General features: G+C 39.8%; 2 protein-coding genes and 1 long non-coding RNA gene across 4 annotated transcripts in view; 1 reads left to right on the top strand and 2 right to left on the bottom strand.

The window, feature by feature from the left end:
• LOC116691155 (group XV phospholipase A2) overlaps positions 1–9,863 on the bottom strand; it is a 22,524-nt gene extending 12,661 nt beyond the window's left edge. The window contains exons 1-2 of one of the 2 annotated variants that reach the window (XM_032518531.1): positions 9,854–9,863; positions 2,898–4,116 (exon numbers count right to left, since the gene is read on the bottom strand). In XM_032518531.1, coding sequence (XP_032374422.1) covers positions 2,898–3,048 — 151 coding nt within the window. In that variant the 5' untranslated portion in view covers positions 3,049–4,116; positions 9,854–9,863. Of the gene's footprint in view, positions 1–2,897; positions 4,117–9,853 lie in introns of those variants that run through there. The other variant, XM_032518532.1, reaches the window with a different exon arrangement.
• The window catches only part of LOC116691164 (uncharacterized), a 631,246-nt gene that overhangs the window by 141,503 nt on the left and 470,718 nt on the right, over positions 1–19,025 (top strand). The gene's annotated exons all lie outside the window — the stretch shown is intronic.
• On the bottom strand, positions 4,143–19,025 carry LOC116691154 (phosphatidylcholine-sterol acyltransferase). The gene is made up of 7 exons (XM_032518530.1): positions 18,875–19,025; positions 15,278–15,434; positions 14,262–14,377; positions 13,950–14,045; positions 11,422–11,646; positions 8,605–8,800; positions 4,143–4,561 (listed from the first exon to the last, which is right to left on the bottom strand). The coding sequence occupies exons 1-7, from the start codon at positions 19,023–19,025 to the stop codon at positions 4,201–4,203; spliced, it is 1,302 nt and encodes a 433-aa protein (XP_032374421.1). The 3' UTR covers positions 4,143–4,200.

Raw genomic sequence — 19,025 nt, 5'->3', positions numbered from 1 at the left:
AAAAATAAAAGAAATATATATATATATATATATATATATATATATACACACACACATACATAAAAAACGTGTCTAGTTGTTTTCAGACATTTTGACGCAGAAAAGTTACATATTTTATCTTTAACCATAATTCTGTTTTTATTTGGAGACACAGATAGCACATACACAGCACACTGGTGTTTAACCTCAAGCACGATGAAACAGCAAGAGTTCAGTGTGGGTCAAGCAGCTCCGCAGACTCTTATCACAGACATTGGAACTTGGTCAAACACAGATATGGTTCTTTTGAACTAGGGCTGCACAATTAATTGCAATGTCATCAAAATCGCAACATATGGACTATTGCAATATCCAAATGGCAGAGCCTTATTTGTTAGGCAAAAATATGTGTCACACCATTCTGAATTAAGTATTGTGCTGCTCCAGACATCCCAGCCTACAATTTGCATCCTACCAGGATAAAGACAAAAAAAAAAAACTCTCTTTGGTACCAATCCTCGCAAATAAAGAAAAAAAGAAAACACACCATAAACTATTTGGTTTTTTTATTTAATATTTTTCAATGGAAATAAGAATAATGATACAAAAAGCAACATTCCTTCAAATATTTTGAATCATATTGCAATATCAGTGAAAATAATCGCAATTAGATATTTTCTTCATATCGTGTAGCCGTACTCTGAACCCAATAATGTCGTAGAAGAAGAGTGTTTGCAGAAAACGAGTCTTTCTAAAAACCCCGGCCAGAGGGGACATTTTGGAAATCTTCTTTTGCATGTAAACTAAGACAAACGGAGGTTTGTGCAGCTGAGGAAGTGAGGAAGAGAAGAGAGAGGAAGTGATTCGTTGCTGTTGTTGCCAACAGGTTTGGCATCTCTTGACGGCATATGTATACATGTCGGTACCCGATCTGTGCTGCCCGCACGATCAATAATGCGCAAGAAGTTCGTGCATTTGCAGATGATAATCCTGTTTAACGAGGATTTACAGCACTGCACGATCTTTTCCACGCTTCTGGTCGTAGTTGTTTCTTATACGGTCTATAAGTTTTAGCGTTCTGCCATTAGCCTCTGTCACTCCCCGATGTGAGTTTACAGCAGATTTGAGTTACGCATGGGTTACTTTGCGACAAGTGGCCTGCAAGATGCTAACGAGAGACTTCTCTAATGTCAATACACTAAAAATGGACCTACTTAACAAAAGTTTGTTCACCGCTGGCTACAAGTTAGCAATCAAAGACAACAAAGGCTGTCAGTTGAATGGCGTTTTGAGCTAACGTTGGCAATCAAACAATCACAGATAGCTAAAACGTTTTTGTAATGATTTCCATCCTCTGTTATTGTTTGTAATGATAAAAGTTTAAAATTGTATAGATTTCTCAAATTTCAACATTACACGTTATGCCGTTAACCGTTTAAATCTGAACATGCACAACTCGGATATGCACTCAACTCACATCGGGTATGACACATTACGCCGTAAACCATCTAAATCCGAACATGCGCAACTCACATTTGCACTCAACTCAGGTATTGACAGCCTAAGCTAACGTTAGTTTAGGTAACAGCTAATTCGGCTAACCTCCGGCCTTCAGCTTGATTCAGTCTAAAATAACGCAGAAGTAGCTGTTAGCTGAACCAACGGCAGACCGCTACAACTACGAGCGTGGAACAGATTGTGCAGTGTTGTAAATCCTCGAAACCGGATTAACATCTTGCGGGTGCGCATGACGGATCGTGCAGGCAGCACAGATCGGTACCGTCAGCACGTGTAACCGAACACTTTTCTGAAAACTGACAGCTGTGCAGAAAGTTATTTTTGAAAACGGAGAGATTGAAATGTCCGTTTATGAAAATAGCCAGCCATGTGTTAACGTAGCATAGTATCCTTGGAACTTTTTTGGCTGTAGCGCAGAATATGACTATAGGCTATAGAGCTATACTTTGTTAGATAATGAAAATATTTACTGTCTTGTACCTTTGACTTTTTTTGGAATTTCTGTTTGTTTTTTCACTCGAAATGATATGTTGTATGTTTATGAGTCACGTGATTGCTGATTAGCCTAAGGCATGGTCTAAAACTCTTTATATTCTGATTTTTCCAGACGTCAATGGGAGAAATAAATAGGAAATTTACTTGAGGAACCTCTCGCAGGAGGGGCGGGACCGTTGAGCTCTATTCCGTTCCAACTCAGTCATATGATCACGGTACGTTACAGCTCTGATTAAAAAAAACAAGCCACCCACAGCTCTGTTTGGACAGAAGGACAATTTGCAAGATGTCTGCAGATAAAATGGTTTAAATGTTTCTTTATCTCGCTAATAGGCCAAGCTACATGTCTAAATGAGTGCACTTTATTCTTTACCCGAGTTCCTTTCCGTGACAACTGCTTTCACAATATTGTGAAAGCAGTTTGGCTTCCGCGACTTTATTTAGCTAAATCCTCAACAAACGTTGACCAAATACATTTTTGTAATTGACGTAAACGAGTTCCGATACAGCAACATTGTACTCAAAATTGCATTTTTTTAACTAAAATTCGACATAGCTACAGGTAAACGCGGCTCTCTACGAGTAATGGTGGAGAGAAATGACCGACAGGCCAAACATTTACAAAAGTTGAAATGTAAACTAACGTTAGGTATGCGAAAGGTTTATGAATATTCACAAGCCGAACTGCCAAATAGTAATCTGAAAATTGTTTAGATATACTTAAAGCTTTAGCTACCGTTTGCGGCATGCAAGGAGATATATTTTCGTTTCATTTTAAAGCGAGTTTGGCCTATCTTGAATATTGCCCACCGTAGCTCGCTGTTGATGAGCAGGCTGACAATACCTTCCCTAATTATTCAGCAACAGTTTTTTGAACACTGTAAAACACCGAGGAAAACACTTACTGAGGACCACGGGGGGTCTCGGGGGCGAACAAGGCTTGCCGTCGAGACATTTCTCCAGCGGTTTCCCGCTGCTCCCAGCCGACAACAGCAACAACAACAAGCCGACTTGGAGCAGCAAAGAGAGGGCGGTTATCCGGTGCCAAGCCGCCATGGCTCCCGATGTTTCATAGCCGAGCGGTCATGGTCGCCTCCCCGGTGTGTGTGTGTACGTCTGCAGCGAAGTCTTTCTGGTTTGCTGTTAAAGCCTTCTGCTCATGTTTACCAGTTGTTGATGAGCAGTGGACAAGGAGGTGACGATCACGAGGTGTAGATAGAGCCCTCTAACGTCAATGCAACTTCAGCAATCAAGTCAAAAGTAATCGACCGCAGATGTACTCAAACGACGCAAAGAGAGATAAACTATGGAGATAATAGACAGTTGACCATTTGCACCGGATCTAAACTACCGGTAATCATTTGACACGCATGACTTTTGTGAAATGAAATGCTTTTAAAATGGGAAAGATTAAAATACATTTGGCATTTTTACAGAACAGTATACATTCAGTTCACTAGTTTACTATGCTTGTAAATTAGCCTGAGGAGAAAAGTGATCTTATATTTTTTCTAAACAAATTATATCTAAAAAATATATATAAATCCTAATAGAAATATTACAGTGATATCATAGACAATGAAAAAAATAGGTTACTATGAGCTATTCATTACAATCACACTACCTACCCAAAGAATATGACACAATGGTAGTTTGTGTGTATGTGCACTTTGTGATAATTAATTCAGCATCCATTAAAAGTAAACAAAGCAGGATTGTGCATTTTTTCTTAAAGCTGTAACAGGATTTGAAGTTGTCTGAATGGACTGAGAAAACTACACATACAACAATAAATGAACCATGGTCAAATAAAAATAAGAAATCTCCATTACTGTGTTTGTAACATTATTACAAGTACGTGATTATTATAAGTACCATGTCTTATGTGTATCAAGTCTCATCATGATCACCATCAAATATAAGGAAGACTCAACAAACTAAACGCATTGGAATAAAACTAGACAGATCAGGGTCAAACTGCAAATACTGCAAGTCATCACACTTTGATCCAGATAAGGGGTCATGGTTATGGGCTTGGGTGTCAAGGTAAGATTGGTTGCTAGTCCAGATCTGTTTAGAACCGTTTCGTGGGCTAAGAGGGGGTGCTAATATGTTGGACCTAGACTCAAAAGTCAACTATGTAAAAAAAAAAAATCCAGCATTCCATGTGTTTTAGTTTTTTAAACTCTTCAATGCTGTTGCCTTCTATTAAGCTACAGATCGGACGTCAACCTCTTTGGGCATATCCGAGTTCCCCTCCAGGATATTTTGGATTTGGTTGAGCACCTTTTCATGAAACACTATGTTTAGGTGGGCCAGCCCTCGGAACTCTGTAACATGGACCGGCTTCTCCTGCTGCCCCGCCCAACGTTTGCAAAGACTCATGCTAAAGCTATCCACTGTGTCGTCCCCATCGGCGTAAACAAAGTCCACCGGGTCCACGTTGGGAAACTCCTCGTCGTAAATGTATGTCACCGGAGTTGGAAGCCCCACGCCATACATACACCACACCTCAACACCTGGTGGGTTGAGATCGCCAGTAAGGTTCTTGGTGTCCTCCCACATGTGCCTGCAACCAACAAGGAGAGGGGGGTTGTGAAATAGAGTGGTACAAGGACAATAGTTTTATATTAATAATGAATCACATGACTACTTGTGTAACAGTAGGGTTCGACACAACAAAATTTCAATTTGCTCTCATTGAGGTTGAATGGAGATGAAATTCGCCCTGATTGGGCGAGATGAATCGCAGAGGCAAGCGAAACAAAGTTGACGGAAGTTTAATCTTATGGAGCTCAACAGTCCCGCCCCTCCTCCGAGAGACCTTGGGTTCCAGAAGTAAATACCCCATTTTTTTCCCATTGTTGTCTGGAAAAATCTGTCTATAAAGAGTTTTAGACCATGCCTTAGGCTAACCAGCTACGGCGTGACTCATAAACATACAACATATCATTTCCCCCTCCTCACTAGAAGAAGTTCCACCAATCAGAGGTATCACCGTGGGATTTTCAGGATTGTGTTCAGGATTGTAGGTAATGAAGTACTTATCCAAGACATCGCAAATAAAAGACATTTATCTCAAAACAAAGTTGGTGCCCCATAAACGTTTGCCATCTATATGAACTTATACAATTGCTTAGTCATGTCATAGGTGGTTTTAAGTCTACTGTTGATGGTAAGGATATTATGGCTTATACTCAATGGAGAAATTGCATTGTATTTTTACTACTGGAAACCCATTGTAGGCGGGCCTGGTGAGCTCTATTCAAACGAGTACCACTTGAGAACCAATCAGGTCTGCGTGTTTGTGTTTGAAGGCGGGCGTTACAAAAAAAAGTCTGACCAAGGAGGTTATCAGAGCTGTATCATGAAAATTTTTATGTGATTAAAATGTTTCTACACAAACACTGGTACTTGTATCAACACTAATTGTGATTTATATGAAACAGAAACTTGGTCAGGGCACATACACCACTAAATAGACCACTGTATATGTCAGTTTAAACACTCAAACTTTTCAGCTAGCCAACAGGCCAATCGCTAGCATGTTTGGACATTGGATTTAATTGTAAAGCCTAGCCATACAGCTAGGCTACTTGTGCATTTGTTTGATTACATGTTTTTATTGGTGAACATTGACGCTAGTATCAACACAGATTGTTTTATATATCACACAAACGTGAACAGGGCAAATACACTACTGTAGATGGGGTTAGGGTTAGTTTATACTCTCAAAATTATTCCCCCAGCCAAAAAGTCAACCGCTAGCATGTTTGGACATTGCATTTCATTGTAAGCATAGCAAGGTAGCTAGGCTACATAGCGAGGTTACCAGAGGATTTAACATTTTACCGACTGCTGTGCATTTTTACGGCCCATAGCTTCAATCCTCTCTGTTAGCTGCCTAGCAGCTGGTGTTGTTTTGCGGTCTTGCGTGTTGTCGTCGCGGCCACGCCCCTGTGGCTAAATTTCGCTGACCAAAACTCGCTAGGTGTTTGGCTGTGTGGAACCCCACCGTTAGGGGTCGTTGGAAGTGACCCTCAGAAAATTATCACCTGACTCTGTAGCTCTCCCTTCAGCTCTGTGGGACTTTATAGCCACCTTAAAAAAGTACTCTGCCGCTTTAGCATTGCTATAACATTGCTGCACCACCAGGGACAGTTCGAAAAAGAAAAGCATCCATATTGATGCAGCAGAGCCCGAGAAATTGACTTTTTTTATTTCATGTATTCTTCTTCCTTGTCAAAACTTGGTGGCTGCGACTCAACTCGATTCATTTGACTGTGTGACAAGAGACAATTTATCAGACTTCACACAGGCCCCTCTGGAGCCACAAAAAAATCTGTTATTGCAAGTTTAAAGCCCCTACTGCATATGTTAGTTTTAAATTTGCTCTAAACATGACAGTTCTACACATGGGGGTTTTAAAGTTTGTTATCATTAACTGCTATCCCTCACAATAATGTATCTAGACAGATGCTACCACAATGAAAAACTGTCCTGTATGCTGTGTATTATTGTGGAGGGACATGTAATGCAGAGACTGTACACTGTTTCCAAAGCAGTTAATTTACATAATTGACCAGATGCTAATGTGCTAATAATCATTTTTGACAAGAGTTTGGAGATGGGGAAGATGTCACGGCCAATGTTGCAGTGGCGCTGTGCTAAGCCAAACGCTAAAGAGTTGCACTTTTTCAACCCTTCTGAAGTATCTCATCCAGCAGGAATTTTGCCTGGTGGTTAACAAAGACCTCTGGGTACTGCCCCTATTTATTTGCATGTACAGCAGTACAGAAAAACAGCAAACATTCCCTTAAGTAATCAGCTAACACTAGCGATAGCTAGCTAGCTTGGTTAGCAACGCTGAATAAGGCATTTTTTAGGCGACCAAAATGTCCCAATTAAGTTGAAAACACAAAGTAAGAGGGTCAAAGTTTAAGATAAAAACACGGACAACACCCCAAAACAAGTTCACGGCTATTTTAATGTACATGGATATGCATTGCTTAGCCTCTGTCCTGATTGACAGGTTGGTGTGTAGCCATGCCCCTAAAGCATTCCCTGCGTTATTGTGTATTATAAGATAAATGGGACCATGATTTAGAAAATGAACATCATGTTGTACTGAAGGAGACTTTGTTTACTGAGGTAATAAATCAAGTAATTTTCCCATACACTTGAGAAACATACTTCTTTTTGCAACCAGTGAAGTCGACCCCTGCTGGAAATTAGATCGCCCCCTGTTGGCTGGCTAAAGTATAGGTCATAAATCCTGCCCTTCCATGTTAGCAGAAGGGACATGGGCCAAACTAAAAAGAACACGTCAAATACATTTTTCCCAGATTTTCTTTTTTGTCATTTTAGGTAGTTCCTACCACACTAATTTTTCTGATACATTTGGCTTTTATTAGTTATTTGATGCTATAAAAAAGATAATTAACAGGTGTGATTTTCAAGTTTGGTCAGGTGGGTGTATGGGAGGGACTTTGATATGCACCACTGCCTAATCACTACTGTGCTGACTCTAGCTCCAAAATTGCAAAATAGCGGCACCCGTATCTGGGATATTTTGGATTCACTTTTGGATTCCGGCTCCCAAAATGGCAACTCAGTTCAATTGAGTTGCTTGCTTGGCACATATACCTGTACATCCAAAAAAATTCTAAGCATCTGGATTTACTCCCTCTAAATGTAATTAATATAGTAATACTGTAATAGTAGTGTCTCTTCCACGGGCCTCGCCCGCGAGTTCCCACTCGGTCCATAGACTTTACGTTTTAGTGACATCAGAGGTTTTTAAATTGCTTTTCTTGTCTAAAGGGAAGGTTTTTTTTATGTAAAAGGTCCATGGATTAAAAATTCTGAATGTAAAGAGTCATAACCGACTTTGTTTGCAGTTCAAGTTGCCCAAGAGGCCACTGTACAAAATTGGCTGCAGTGGCCACTTAGGACCAGGCACGTCCTGAGGGTCACTAACAACAGGGTAAAGAACCCATAAATATTTATAAGCTGCTAAACCAGAAAAAATAATGAGCTTTTAGAAAGTCAAAAGTGGATACAAGCAATAAGAATGAGGCATCAGCAGGAAGAATGAGATCATGACACTCAGTATGCCTAACAATACGTAAGACATTTGTCATTACATATGTCATTTTTAGATTTACAATAGTTATGTTAGTTAAGCTAAATCATTTTGACGGTGTGCAACTTGTGTTATAGCGGAATGTGCAGTATCAAAAGTACCTTAGCTTGGTAACACATACCTTTCATTATCTTCCTAACAGCTTACTTGTCCTCTCTGGTAGATAAGGTTGCTAAAATAATCCCTTGAAATGCTTTAATTTAATGGGGTTTTTTTCTAGCTACAGGCATTTTGTTAGCGTTTCAACCCTTGGTTGCATATTCTGATACTGATTGTTTTCCTCTCCCGTGGGTGTGGTTTTCAGAGTACAGTATGATGCATTGTGCAATGGCTTAGATAGTCACTGTTCTGCAAATCATTAAAATTTCAAAAGCATTTTAGTCACTTAAATAATCAGGAATATAGTGCATACAAAATTGAGGTGGGTAATGGGAAGGCTGTGGAACAACGTTAAAGCTGTTAGTTACCAGCCATCTTCAAAATTGATGTCTGAGAAGAAGCGCTGGTAGTCCTGGTTGGTGTAGTTAAAGGTTGGTGTGGAGATGAACACGTGGTCCTTTGGCCAGGCTATATCAGACGGTAGCATCCAGGGATTAGTTGTTGTCATCCTCTGCTCCTCGCGGATTTTGATATTGGAAATCATCGGGATGCCGTCATTGTTACCTAAAGCAAGAATGTACAGGATTATCTGGAGAAGCTTAGATTCACGATTGCAGGGAGGGTATATGTATAGGTGTGTTTGATAGGACATGGGGACCAGTTTTTGGTCACATATATTTATACTGTAATAGAGGTAGTTTCGAAGGAACCCCTTTGACTCCTGGTTTGCTCTTTAGTCTTTTAACATAAGTCTTGCTATTTGCTACTGTGCCTCGCCATTAATGTATTTAGAATCTGCCAAATAATCACAATTTTATGTTATTGGTTGCTGCTGTATTGTTGCCAGTGTATGAATAAGAAAATGGAAAAAATAGTTTTGCTTGTATGAATAAATGACTGTACCCATAGTTGATCTGCAATAATCATATTATCAAAAGGAACGTACAGGTTTGCAGGGTCATGGTTTATTCAAATCAAATCAGGTGGTTGTTTCAAAGTTTTCTCTGCCCTTGTGGTTCCTTGGCATCTATATACTAAGTCTATTATTGGATGTGTTATTATTTAATCTGTTATAGATAGATGGTAAAGAAAGAAGAAGAAGAAAGGGAAGAAAAGAAACAAAAACAGTAAATATGTGTAGGTATGTATGTATGCATCTGTTTCTATGATGTGTAAATAAGTGAAGCATAAGATTTTGTATTTACTAAAAGATACAAGTAGAGAAAGGAGGTAGGGCCTGATAAGTTGTTTATGAACTTCTTCCTACTCCTTTTTGAACATGGGAATTTTTTGTTTCAATTACTTTTGATCATTTTGTGCTGAGAAGTATATGGCCTTAATTATCATTAATCATATGTATACATGAATGAATGTATATACACTACCGTTCAAAAGTTTGGGGTCACATTGAAATGTCCTTATTTTTGAAGGAAAAGCACTGTACTTTTCAAAGAAGAAAACTTTAAACTTGTCTTAACTTTGAAGAAATACACTCTATACATTGCTAATGTGGTAAATGACTATTCTAGCTGCAAATGTCTGGTTTTTGGTGCAATATCTACATAGGTGTATAGAGGCCCATTTCCAGCAACTATCACTCCAGTGTTCTAATGGTACAATGTGTTTGCTCATTGGCTCAGAAGGCAAATTGATGATTAGAAAACCCTTGTGCAATCATGTTCACACATCTGAAAACAGTTTAGGTCGTTACAGAAGCTACAAAACTGACCTTCCTTTGAGCAGATTGAGTTTCTGGAGCATCACATTTGTGGCCAGAAAAAGAGAACTTTCATCTGAAACTCGACAGTCTATTCTTAGAAATGAAGGCTATTCCATGCGAGACATTGCTAAGAAATTGAAGATTTCCTACAACGGTGTGTACTACTCCCTTCAGAGGACAGCACAAACAGGCTCTAACCAGAGTAGAAAAAGAAGTGGGAGGCCGCGTTGCACAACTGAGCAAGAAGATAAGTACATTAGAGTCTCTAGTTTGAGAAACAGACGCAGGTCCCCAACTGGCATCTTCATTAAATAGTACCCGCAAAACACCAGTGTCAACATCTACAGTGAAGAGGCGGCTGCGGGATTCTGGGCTTCAGGGCAGAGTGGCAAAGAAAAAGCCATATCTGAGACTGGCCAATAAAAGAAAAAGATTAAGATGGGCAAAAGAACACAGACATTGGACAGAGGAAGACTGGAAAAAAGAGTTGTGGACGGATGAATCCAAGTTTGAGGTGTTTGGATCACAAAGAAGAACGTTTGTGAGACGCAGAACAAATGAAAAGATGCTGGAAGAATGCCTGACGCCATCTGTTAAGCATGGTGGAGGTAATATGATGGTCTGGGGTTGCTTTGGTGCTGGTAAGGTGGGAGATTTGTACAGGGTAAAAGGGATTCTGAAGAAGGAAAGCTATCACTCCATTTTGCAACGCCATGCCATACCCAGTGGACAGCGCTTGATTGGAGCCAATTTCATCCTACAACAGGACAATGACCCTAAACACACCTCCAAATTGTATAAGAACTATTTAGAGCAGAAGCAGGCAGCTGGTATTCTATCTGTAATGGAGTGGCCAGCGCAGTCACCAGATCTGAAGCCCATTGAGCTGTTGTGGGAGCAGCTTGACCGTATGGTACGCAAGAAGTGCCCATCCAACCAATCCAACTTGTGGGAGCTGCTTCTGGAAGCGTGGGGTGCAATTTCTCCAGATTACCTCAACAAATTAACAGCTAGAATGCCAAAGGTCTGCAATGCTGTAATTGCTGCAAACGGAGAATTCTTTGACGAAAGCAAAGTTTGATGTAAAAAAAAATCTTATTTCAAATACAAATCATTATTTCTAACCTTGTCAATGTCTTGACTCTATTTTCTATTCATTTCACAACGTATGGTGGTGAATAAGTGTGACTTTTCAGGAAAACACAAAATTGTTTGGGTGACCCCAAACTTTTGAACGGTAGTGTATATATATTCTTTATTTTAATATTTTACATGTTAAAATAAACTACTACTAAAAAATGTTTTGATCCTCATAAGTAATAAAAATAACATAAAATATAAAAGATGTATAAGACAACTTTTTTTTGTATAGACAATGTCTATACAACAAAAAAGTTGTCCAGGTGCAGATCCATTTAGTAGCCCCTTCTTGTACTGTATTCCACCATAAATACTTTGCCATTACCTGACGCCAGGACTCTAAGTGGTTTAACAGCACCCCCCCATGGAGCTGCCAGGGAAATGAAGCCCCTGATGTACTTGTCCTTCCAGGCCTGAGGTTGGTGGTTGAGAAAGTAGAGGACATAGTGGCAGCCCATGCTGTGTCCCAGCAGGTAAACAGGCTGCTGGTGCTTGTCATACATCTCCTCAACCAGGTCCTGCAGCTCTCTGAAATACTGTGCATTCTCATCTGTGGGAGCAAGAACATTGATAAGTGCATGTAAGTGTGTGTACAAACCGACAGAAGACTGTGAAAGTTCAGGAATGCTCAAAAAACACCTGTTTGGAACATTCCACAGGCAAACAGCTGCGTGAACAAATAGTCCAACAGTTAAAGAACAACATACAATTGCAAGGAATTTAGGGATTTTTATCATCTACAGCCCAACACCCCCATTTCAAATTGTTTTTGGAACTCATGGACGTCATGTTCTCCAGGCCAAAAAGGAAAAAGACCACCCAGATTGTTATCAGTGCAAACTTCAAAAGCCAGCATCTGTGATTGTATGAGGGGTATTAGTGGCCATGGCATGAGTAACTTGCACACCTGTAAAGACACCATTAATGCTAAAAGGTGCAAACAGGTTTTGGTCAACATATGCTGCCATCCAAGCAACGTCTTTTTCAGGGACATCCCTGCTAATTTCAGCAAGACAATGCCAAGCCACATTCTGCACGTGTTACAGCAGTGTGGCTTCATAGTAAAAGAGTGTGGGTACAAGACTGGTCTAGCTGCAGTCTAGACCTAGTCTGGCAATCACCAGACCAAGCCAAGCTCAATAGATTTGAGATTGAGCGTTGGTCTGGGGAGTCTGCTCTGTATTTTCTCTGCACAAGAGGCGTGACCAACGGGCATTAGCTCAAATGATAGATAAACCAGTTTGGGATTGGATTGTGAACTGAAGCAGGAGAATTAAACGTGCAGGTTTCCAGACCGAGCTGCAAGGCAAAATCAAATTGCCGGCAGAGTGGGCGGGGTTTTCCCAGTCTAGCACTAATCAATATTTCTATATTGCTAATGCATCATGTCACTATTTGTAATGTGAGAGCTCTGGCCACTTATTGTTTTGGTTTTACAGCCCACAGCTTTACTGTTTTAGCTCGGTCTTACCACTCTCATCTACCTTATTTTAAGTCACAATAGGCAGCTGTTTCACTGTTCATTACCTTTCCAGCACCAAAAGAGAGACAGACAAAAGCTAGCTTTGGAACAGAGTGGAGCATTTAGATTCTAAAAAGAGTCATACATTTTCCTCATGAGTTACTGCAGGCCTAATCTCGTTTTGCCAGACCAGATGGAACTTCAAGGATATAGACTTGTGGAGGCCAAAAGATAGTGAATTTTAGATTTAGATTTATTAGGAGGCCAGAAACACAACTACAAATGAATGCTAATGCTGCTGTGTTTGCTGGATGTGTAAATTAGCAACTAGTTACCAACTAGTAATTAGTAATTGTTTAATAACATGGTGCCATGATAACTTTATACAGTGATAATACAGTATGTCAATGTTGTGTTTAAAGCGCCCATATTATGCTCATTTTCAGGCTCATAACTGTATTGAGGTTGTATCAGAATAGGTTTACATGGTTTCATTTTCGAAAAAACACCATATTTTTGTTGTGGTGCACATTGCTGCAGATCCTGTTTTCACCCTGTGTGTTTAGGTCTCTGTTTTAGCTACAGAGTGAAACATCTCACTTGTTTTAGCTACAGAGTGAGACAAATCACTTCTATACTATCTTTGTTGGAAGTCGCACGTGCGCAGTAGCTAGGTAAGGTCACATCAGCTAGATAACTCTTTCTCCAACTTTGGTCACTACAAGGCAGGATTAGCTGGGAGACTTCTTCTAAACAAGGGCCACTTGTGGAGTACCTGCAGAACAGGGACACGGAGGTAGTTCTTTTGTAGATTATGGTGAATTATTGTGTGTTGTAGTAGTGTATTGCCATTGAGAACGAGCTTGCATGCTATGGTTAGCCACCTCGTCTCGACTAGTGACGTAGAGAGCCGTGCAGATTGTGAACAGCTCACCCGGAGACTGAAGTCAGAGGACATTCAGAAACCTCTCTCTCACTCAAAACCGTATGGATAGTTTTTTTCCAGGTTTGTAAGCAAGTGGAGGCACCAAGACACAAAATAACATGGGCACTTTAAAATAAAGCTTGTCTCACTGACTAAATGGCAAAAGCAATTACTGCATCTTTAATATAAATAAGATGTATTAGTGGAGCTTTAAATTAGTTTTTGTATAAAAGGGGCCTTTATGAGTCACATTTGTTTTTTGTTTTATCATCTAATGTTTTTACTACACAGGACATTATTACTTAAAAAGAACAAGCCGAGTTGGCCTGCAGGCTCCTTTTTTACTTCTGGTGTACTTTTTCTACAATTTCCAAGCCAACACAGGCTCGATCTACTGTACAAAGAGCTCTTTAAGAGTGCAGCGTGAGTGTGTATTTGAGGGTGCATGTGCAGTTTTGCTACTTACTAGGAGCTAATCTCCAATCGTACGGTGCTCCTCGGACCGTCTCATTTCGGGTGTAGCCCATGTTGACCAAATGTTGCACCATAGTGTGAAAATAACCTGCAAAAAACGAGCAGCAGACTCAGTCAACACCAGATTTCTAAATCAACATTACTTGGTACAAAGCAGCTGAGCTGCAAAGTGCATGTACATGGCTTTTTTATGAAATCGTTTGACATTTCTGTACTATTCCAACACAGAAATTCATGGACAAGATAACAAAATCCACAAATCCCAAACTCCAAATCTACCAGTACAGACTCATTTTTTTCTCACCAGCCAGTCTGTTTTGGTCAAGAAACTCAATGGGATATGTCTGCCCAAATCCTGGCACCCGCACCTGCACCCCTGGGGAGTTGGATGATTGCCGAGTCGTTCTATTGTAGACAAGTCTGGGGCACAAAAAATGGACATGGACATTCCTGTCAGTCTAACAATAATAATATCTGAAAAAGAACAAAGATATTGTGCTTCCCCCAGTGTAATTGTCCTGTCTGACTGAATTAGTCACTACCCGACAAGACAGTTGTACATTATTTTTGTGCTTTTTCAGATATATATTTCCATCGTCACATGAGAGAATGTTTGATAGTGACAGGAAGGTTTAGGGCAGCAGAGGTATAGGGACAGTGTTGTCATTATATGCATATGCATTATATTGTTATATACAAGACGATCCTGGGCAAGACACCTCCCTATTTGTTATCTCTTCTTCATGCCGTTCATAACACACAAGATCGAGTAATTTGATTAAATTTAGTACCCCTCCTACTTCTACTACCTTTGGACGTAATGCCTTCCGCTTTGCAGAAGTACATGACTGGAATACACTACAAAATACCCTGAAACTTACATCTCTGATGCCAATCTCCACCTTTAAGCAAAACCTCCAAAATTACATTGCTGACTCTTGTTCCTGCTGACAATCGTGAATCATATTTATACACACATATTTAAGCTCTTATTCTTCATCTTTTTTCGTTGACTGTCTTTTTTAATTCAGTTGCTTGTTCTATGTGTCATGCGTTTGACTATGTAAAGTTGTATAGTATGTTTATCTCCTTTTAATTCGGTTGCTTGTTCTATGTGTCATGCGTTTGACTATGTAAAGTTGTACAGTATGTTCCTATTTATTTATGAAGCCTCTTGGCCAGGTCATGTTTGTAAATGAGAATTGGTTCTCAAACAGTTTACCTGGATAAATAAAGGTTAAATAAATAAATAAAATTATGATGCTCAAAAGGGATGCATAATACAGAAAAGGATAGGCATTAAAGGGCAGTCAGTTTTACCTAATGTTGTCAATCCAGCAGTCTACACCTACAGGCATGAACATGTTGAGGTCAATCCACAGAGAGAACCAATGTTCAGTTTTCTTGTAGCACATCCAGTGGACCAATGTCGGCTTGTCTATCTTAGCTTCCAGACGGTTTCCCAAGTTCCCTGGCACTGGACACACACAAACACACACACACACACATCACATGAGTGACTCACATTGCTAGGTAGGCACTGAAAGAATACTGTAGGTCAGTATTTCCCAACCTGGGAGTCGCAACCCCTCCACTGGTCACAAGAGGAATGTCACAAGACGTTTAATGGAATAGGAGGAAGTAAAAGATATTGTTCTGCTACAGTGCCTTGCGAAAGTATTCGGCCCCCTTGAACTTTTCAACCTTTTGACACATTTCAGGCTTCAAACATAAAGATATAAAAATTTTATTTTTTGTGAAGAATCACCAACAAGTGGGACACAATTGTGAAGTGGAACAAAATCTATTGGATATTTTAAACTTTTTTAGCAAATAAAAAACTGAAAAGTGGAAAATGATTCGGCCTCCTTTACTTTCAGTGCAGCAAACTCACTCCAGAAGTTCAGCGAGGATCTCTGAATGATCCAATGTTGTCCTAAATGACTGATGGTGATAAATAGAATCCACCTGCGTGTGATCAAGTCTCTGTATAAATGCACCTGCTCTGTGATAGTCTCAGGGTTCTGTTGAAAGCGCAGAGAGCATCATGAAGACCAAGGAACACACCAGGCAGGTCCGTAATACTGTTGGAGAAGTTTAAAGCCGGATTTGGATACAAAAAGATTTCCCAAGCTTTAAACATCCCAAGGAGCACTGTGCAAGCGATCATTTTGAAATGGAAGGAGTATCAGACCACTGCAAATCTACCAAGACCTGGCCGTCCCTGTAAACTTTCAGCTCAGACCAGGAGAAGACTGATCAGAGATGCAGCCAAGAGGCCCATGATCACTCTGGACGAACTGCAGAGAACTACAGCTGAGGTGGGAGAGTCTGTCCATAGGACAACAATCAGTCGTACACTGCACAGCATCATGGTTTGGGCCTGCTTTTCTTCAGCAGGGACAGGGAAGATGGTTCAAATGGAGGGGAAGATGGATGCAGCCAAATACAGGACCATTCTGGATGAAAACCTGTTGGAGTCTGCAAAAGACCTGAAACTGGGACGGTGATTTATCTTCCAACAAGACAATGATCCCAAACATACAGCAAAATCTACAAAGGAATGGTTCCCAAATAAACGTATCCAGGTGTTAGAATGGCCAAGTCAAAGTCCAGACCTGAATCCAGTCGAGAATCTGTGGAAAGAACTGAAACTGCTGTTCACAAACACTCTCCATCCAACCTCACTGAGCTCCAGCTGTTTTGCAAGGAAGAATGGGCAAGAATTTCAGTCTCTCGATGTCTAAAACTGATAGAGACATACCCCAAGCGACTTGCAGCTGGAATCGCAGCAAAAGGTGGCTCTACAAAGTATTAACACAAGGGGGCCCAATCATTTTGCACGCACCACTTTTCAGTTTTTTATTTTCTAAAAAAGTTTAAAATATCCAATAGATTTTGTTCCACTTCACAATTGTGTCCCACTTCTTGGTGATTCTTCACAAAAAATAAAAATTTTATATCTTTGTTTGAAGCCTGAAATGTGTCATAAGGTTGAAAAGTTCAAGGGGGTCGAATATTTTCGCAAGGCACTGTACATAAATACAACAAAAAAAAATTTGGACCTTTCTCTAAAATGTTTTTTATTTATTTTTTTATAAATATTATGCGATTTCGAGCCTCTAGTAAGTAAGGAAATGAAACAATCTAAAAAGTTTAGAGGCAAAAATCACTCTTTGGTAAATACAAGTAAGCTGCTGGGCAACTTTTTCTGATTTTCAGGGGTAGAAAAGGTTGCTTTAAAATATAAATACATAATAATATATGTAACAATGTAAGTATGTACAATCTTAACTTTGGCCCATGCTCCTTCATTTCATAACTGAATGAGGATTTTGAATATTCACAATGACCCCATAACCTTTATTTGTGTTGAAAATTGTTTTGCAAAATATCTTGCACAATGTGTCACATTATAATGGATATAAAAACAAGTAAAGTGCATATTAAAATGTTTATTAGGAGAAACTGGTTGTCAGATATTTGTTGATTTGTTAACTCCCCTGCAGTAAATTGGGTGGATCCTGGTTTGGACAACGACCTTTTGACTGCAAACAAAGAGTCATAACCCCCAAATCTGATTCCTAATAATGGCAATGTACACAAAACGTAAGGTCTTAAATAACAAATCAGTTTAATCTTTCACTAAGTAGACACCAAGTTTGCCCCAAAACCTGTAATAACACCTAAAATATGTGTAGAAGATAAAGAAGGATGTGCAGATGGTGCATGTGTTTTTATTGTAACATATTACAATCAAGGGACAATAATACATTATTTTACTGCCTTTAGACGTCCCAGACTAAATGCTATTGGGTGACATGTTTTTTGTAGTAATTTAAAGGCCAGTAGTTAACAACACTACCACATGTTGCTGTATATTACTTTTGCACGTAAAACCTTTGTGCTGTCTTACTTACAATCGCAGGTACACTCTGGCCATGTTTACTGTTAAATGTTGTAACTGTTGAATTCTTCCAGAAGGCAAACATTTTCAGCTGTGTGTGAAGGGAGTGAAGGAAGCTGAGCGGTTAGACATAATAGAGATTTCTCTTCACTATGTCTATGGTTAGACACAGCTGCTTCAGCCATGTTTTTTATCTGAAAAAATAACCCAGAATTTTCCCAGCATGTATAGCTGATTAGACAGCTTTGTGCAACAGATGCATTTAGAAGTTTGATCTAAGCCACACTAGTCAAAGCCTATCTTTGTCAAACTGGTCCCAGGCCACATGAAGAGAGAAGGACAAAAAAACATGTTATCTACAGTACAGAGGGCCTTAACATCATGTGTAGAAGTTGTATTGGTCCCTCCCCCAGATTATCAGACCAAAACTGGAAGGTGTCACTCTTTGGGTAATTGTGAAGCTACATTTAAAACAAAATTTGTTGTCTTGTGCCTTTTTAAGCTGTGGCCTATAACAAAAACTAGGCCTATACTGCACAGCATACTATTTCATTAAAACCTCAATCTTACGGATAAAAAGTAGGAAGACCCAGAAAAATATCGGTGGAATAGTGACCATTTCAATCACTGTCGTGGCTCTAACTCAGACTTTGAAACACAGGGTCAAAGGTAGGTCTAGAGATTGCAGTGTAGACCTCCCTGATAGCCTAGACATCAAAAGTAGAAAAATAAACTACTTGGCCGATGTTAACCCCTCGTTTCGCCCACTTGCTGTGCAATTTTGACTGTGTCGTAATTTGATTCAAAACAAAGGTTATTTAGGTAGGCCTATAACGTTCTATTAAATGCAGTGGGCCAAGTACAGAACCAAATGTAGCCTATTTAAAGTTGACACAGAGCCTCAAGGTTAGCAAATCATTATTGAGACCTTAAAGAGAGATTTTGAATAGTTAAAAATAGTATGACGTCCAAAATTCTGAATTGTTCCATTAACGTTAAACTACGCTTACCGATAATTAGTGGTGGAGTGCTGTTGCTTGGTCTTCTGGCTTTGGCGTTTGGCGGGAAGACGACGTTGACGATCCAGAAACCTGACGAGTGATGAAGCCCCAGTAGACACACAACCAGCAGCACCGAGCAGAGGTGTCCTGCGGGTGCCAT

The sequence above is a fragment of the Etheostoma spectabile genome, chromosome 6 (genome assembly GCF_008692095.1).
Source record: "Etheostoma spectabile isolate EspeVRDwgs_2016 chromosome 6, UIUC_Espe_1.0, whole genome shotgun sequence".
Classification (NCBI taxonomy): domain Eukaryota; kingdom Metazoa; phylum Chordata; class Actinopteri; order Perciformes; family Percidae; genus Etheostoma; species Etheostoma spectabile.
Note: the sequence above shows the minus strand (reverse complement) of the source record. Positions and strands in the feature narration are given on the sequence as shown.

Excerpts from the sequence above, each read along its gene's own strand:
- LOC116691154 (XM_032518530.1), bottom strand. The coding sequence starts at position 19,025 with ATGGCACCCGCAGGACACCTCTGCTCGGTGCTGCTGGTTGTGTGTCTA. Across the intron at positions 14,046-14,261 it reads TGACCAAAACAGACTGGCTG|GTTATTTTCACACTATGGTG; the intron begins GTGAGAAAAAAA and ends CGTTTTTTGCAG. Across the intron at positions 8,801-11,421 it reads ACTTAGAGTCCTGGCGTCAG|GTAACAATGACGGCATCCCG; the intron begins GTAATGGCAAAG and ends TTCTTGCTTTAG.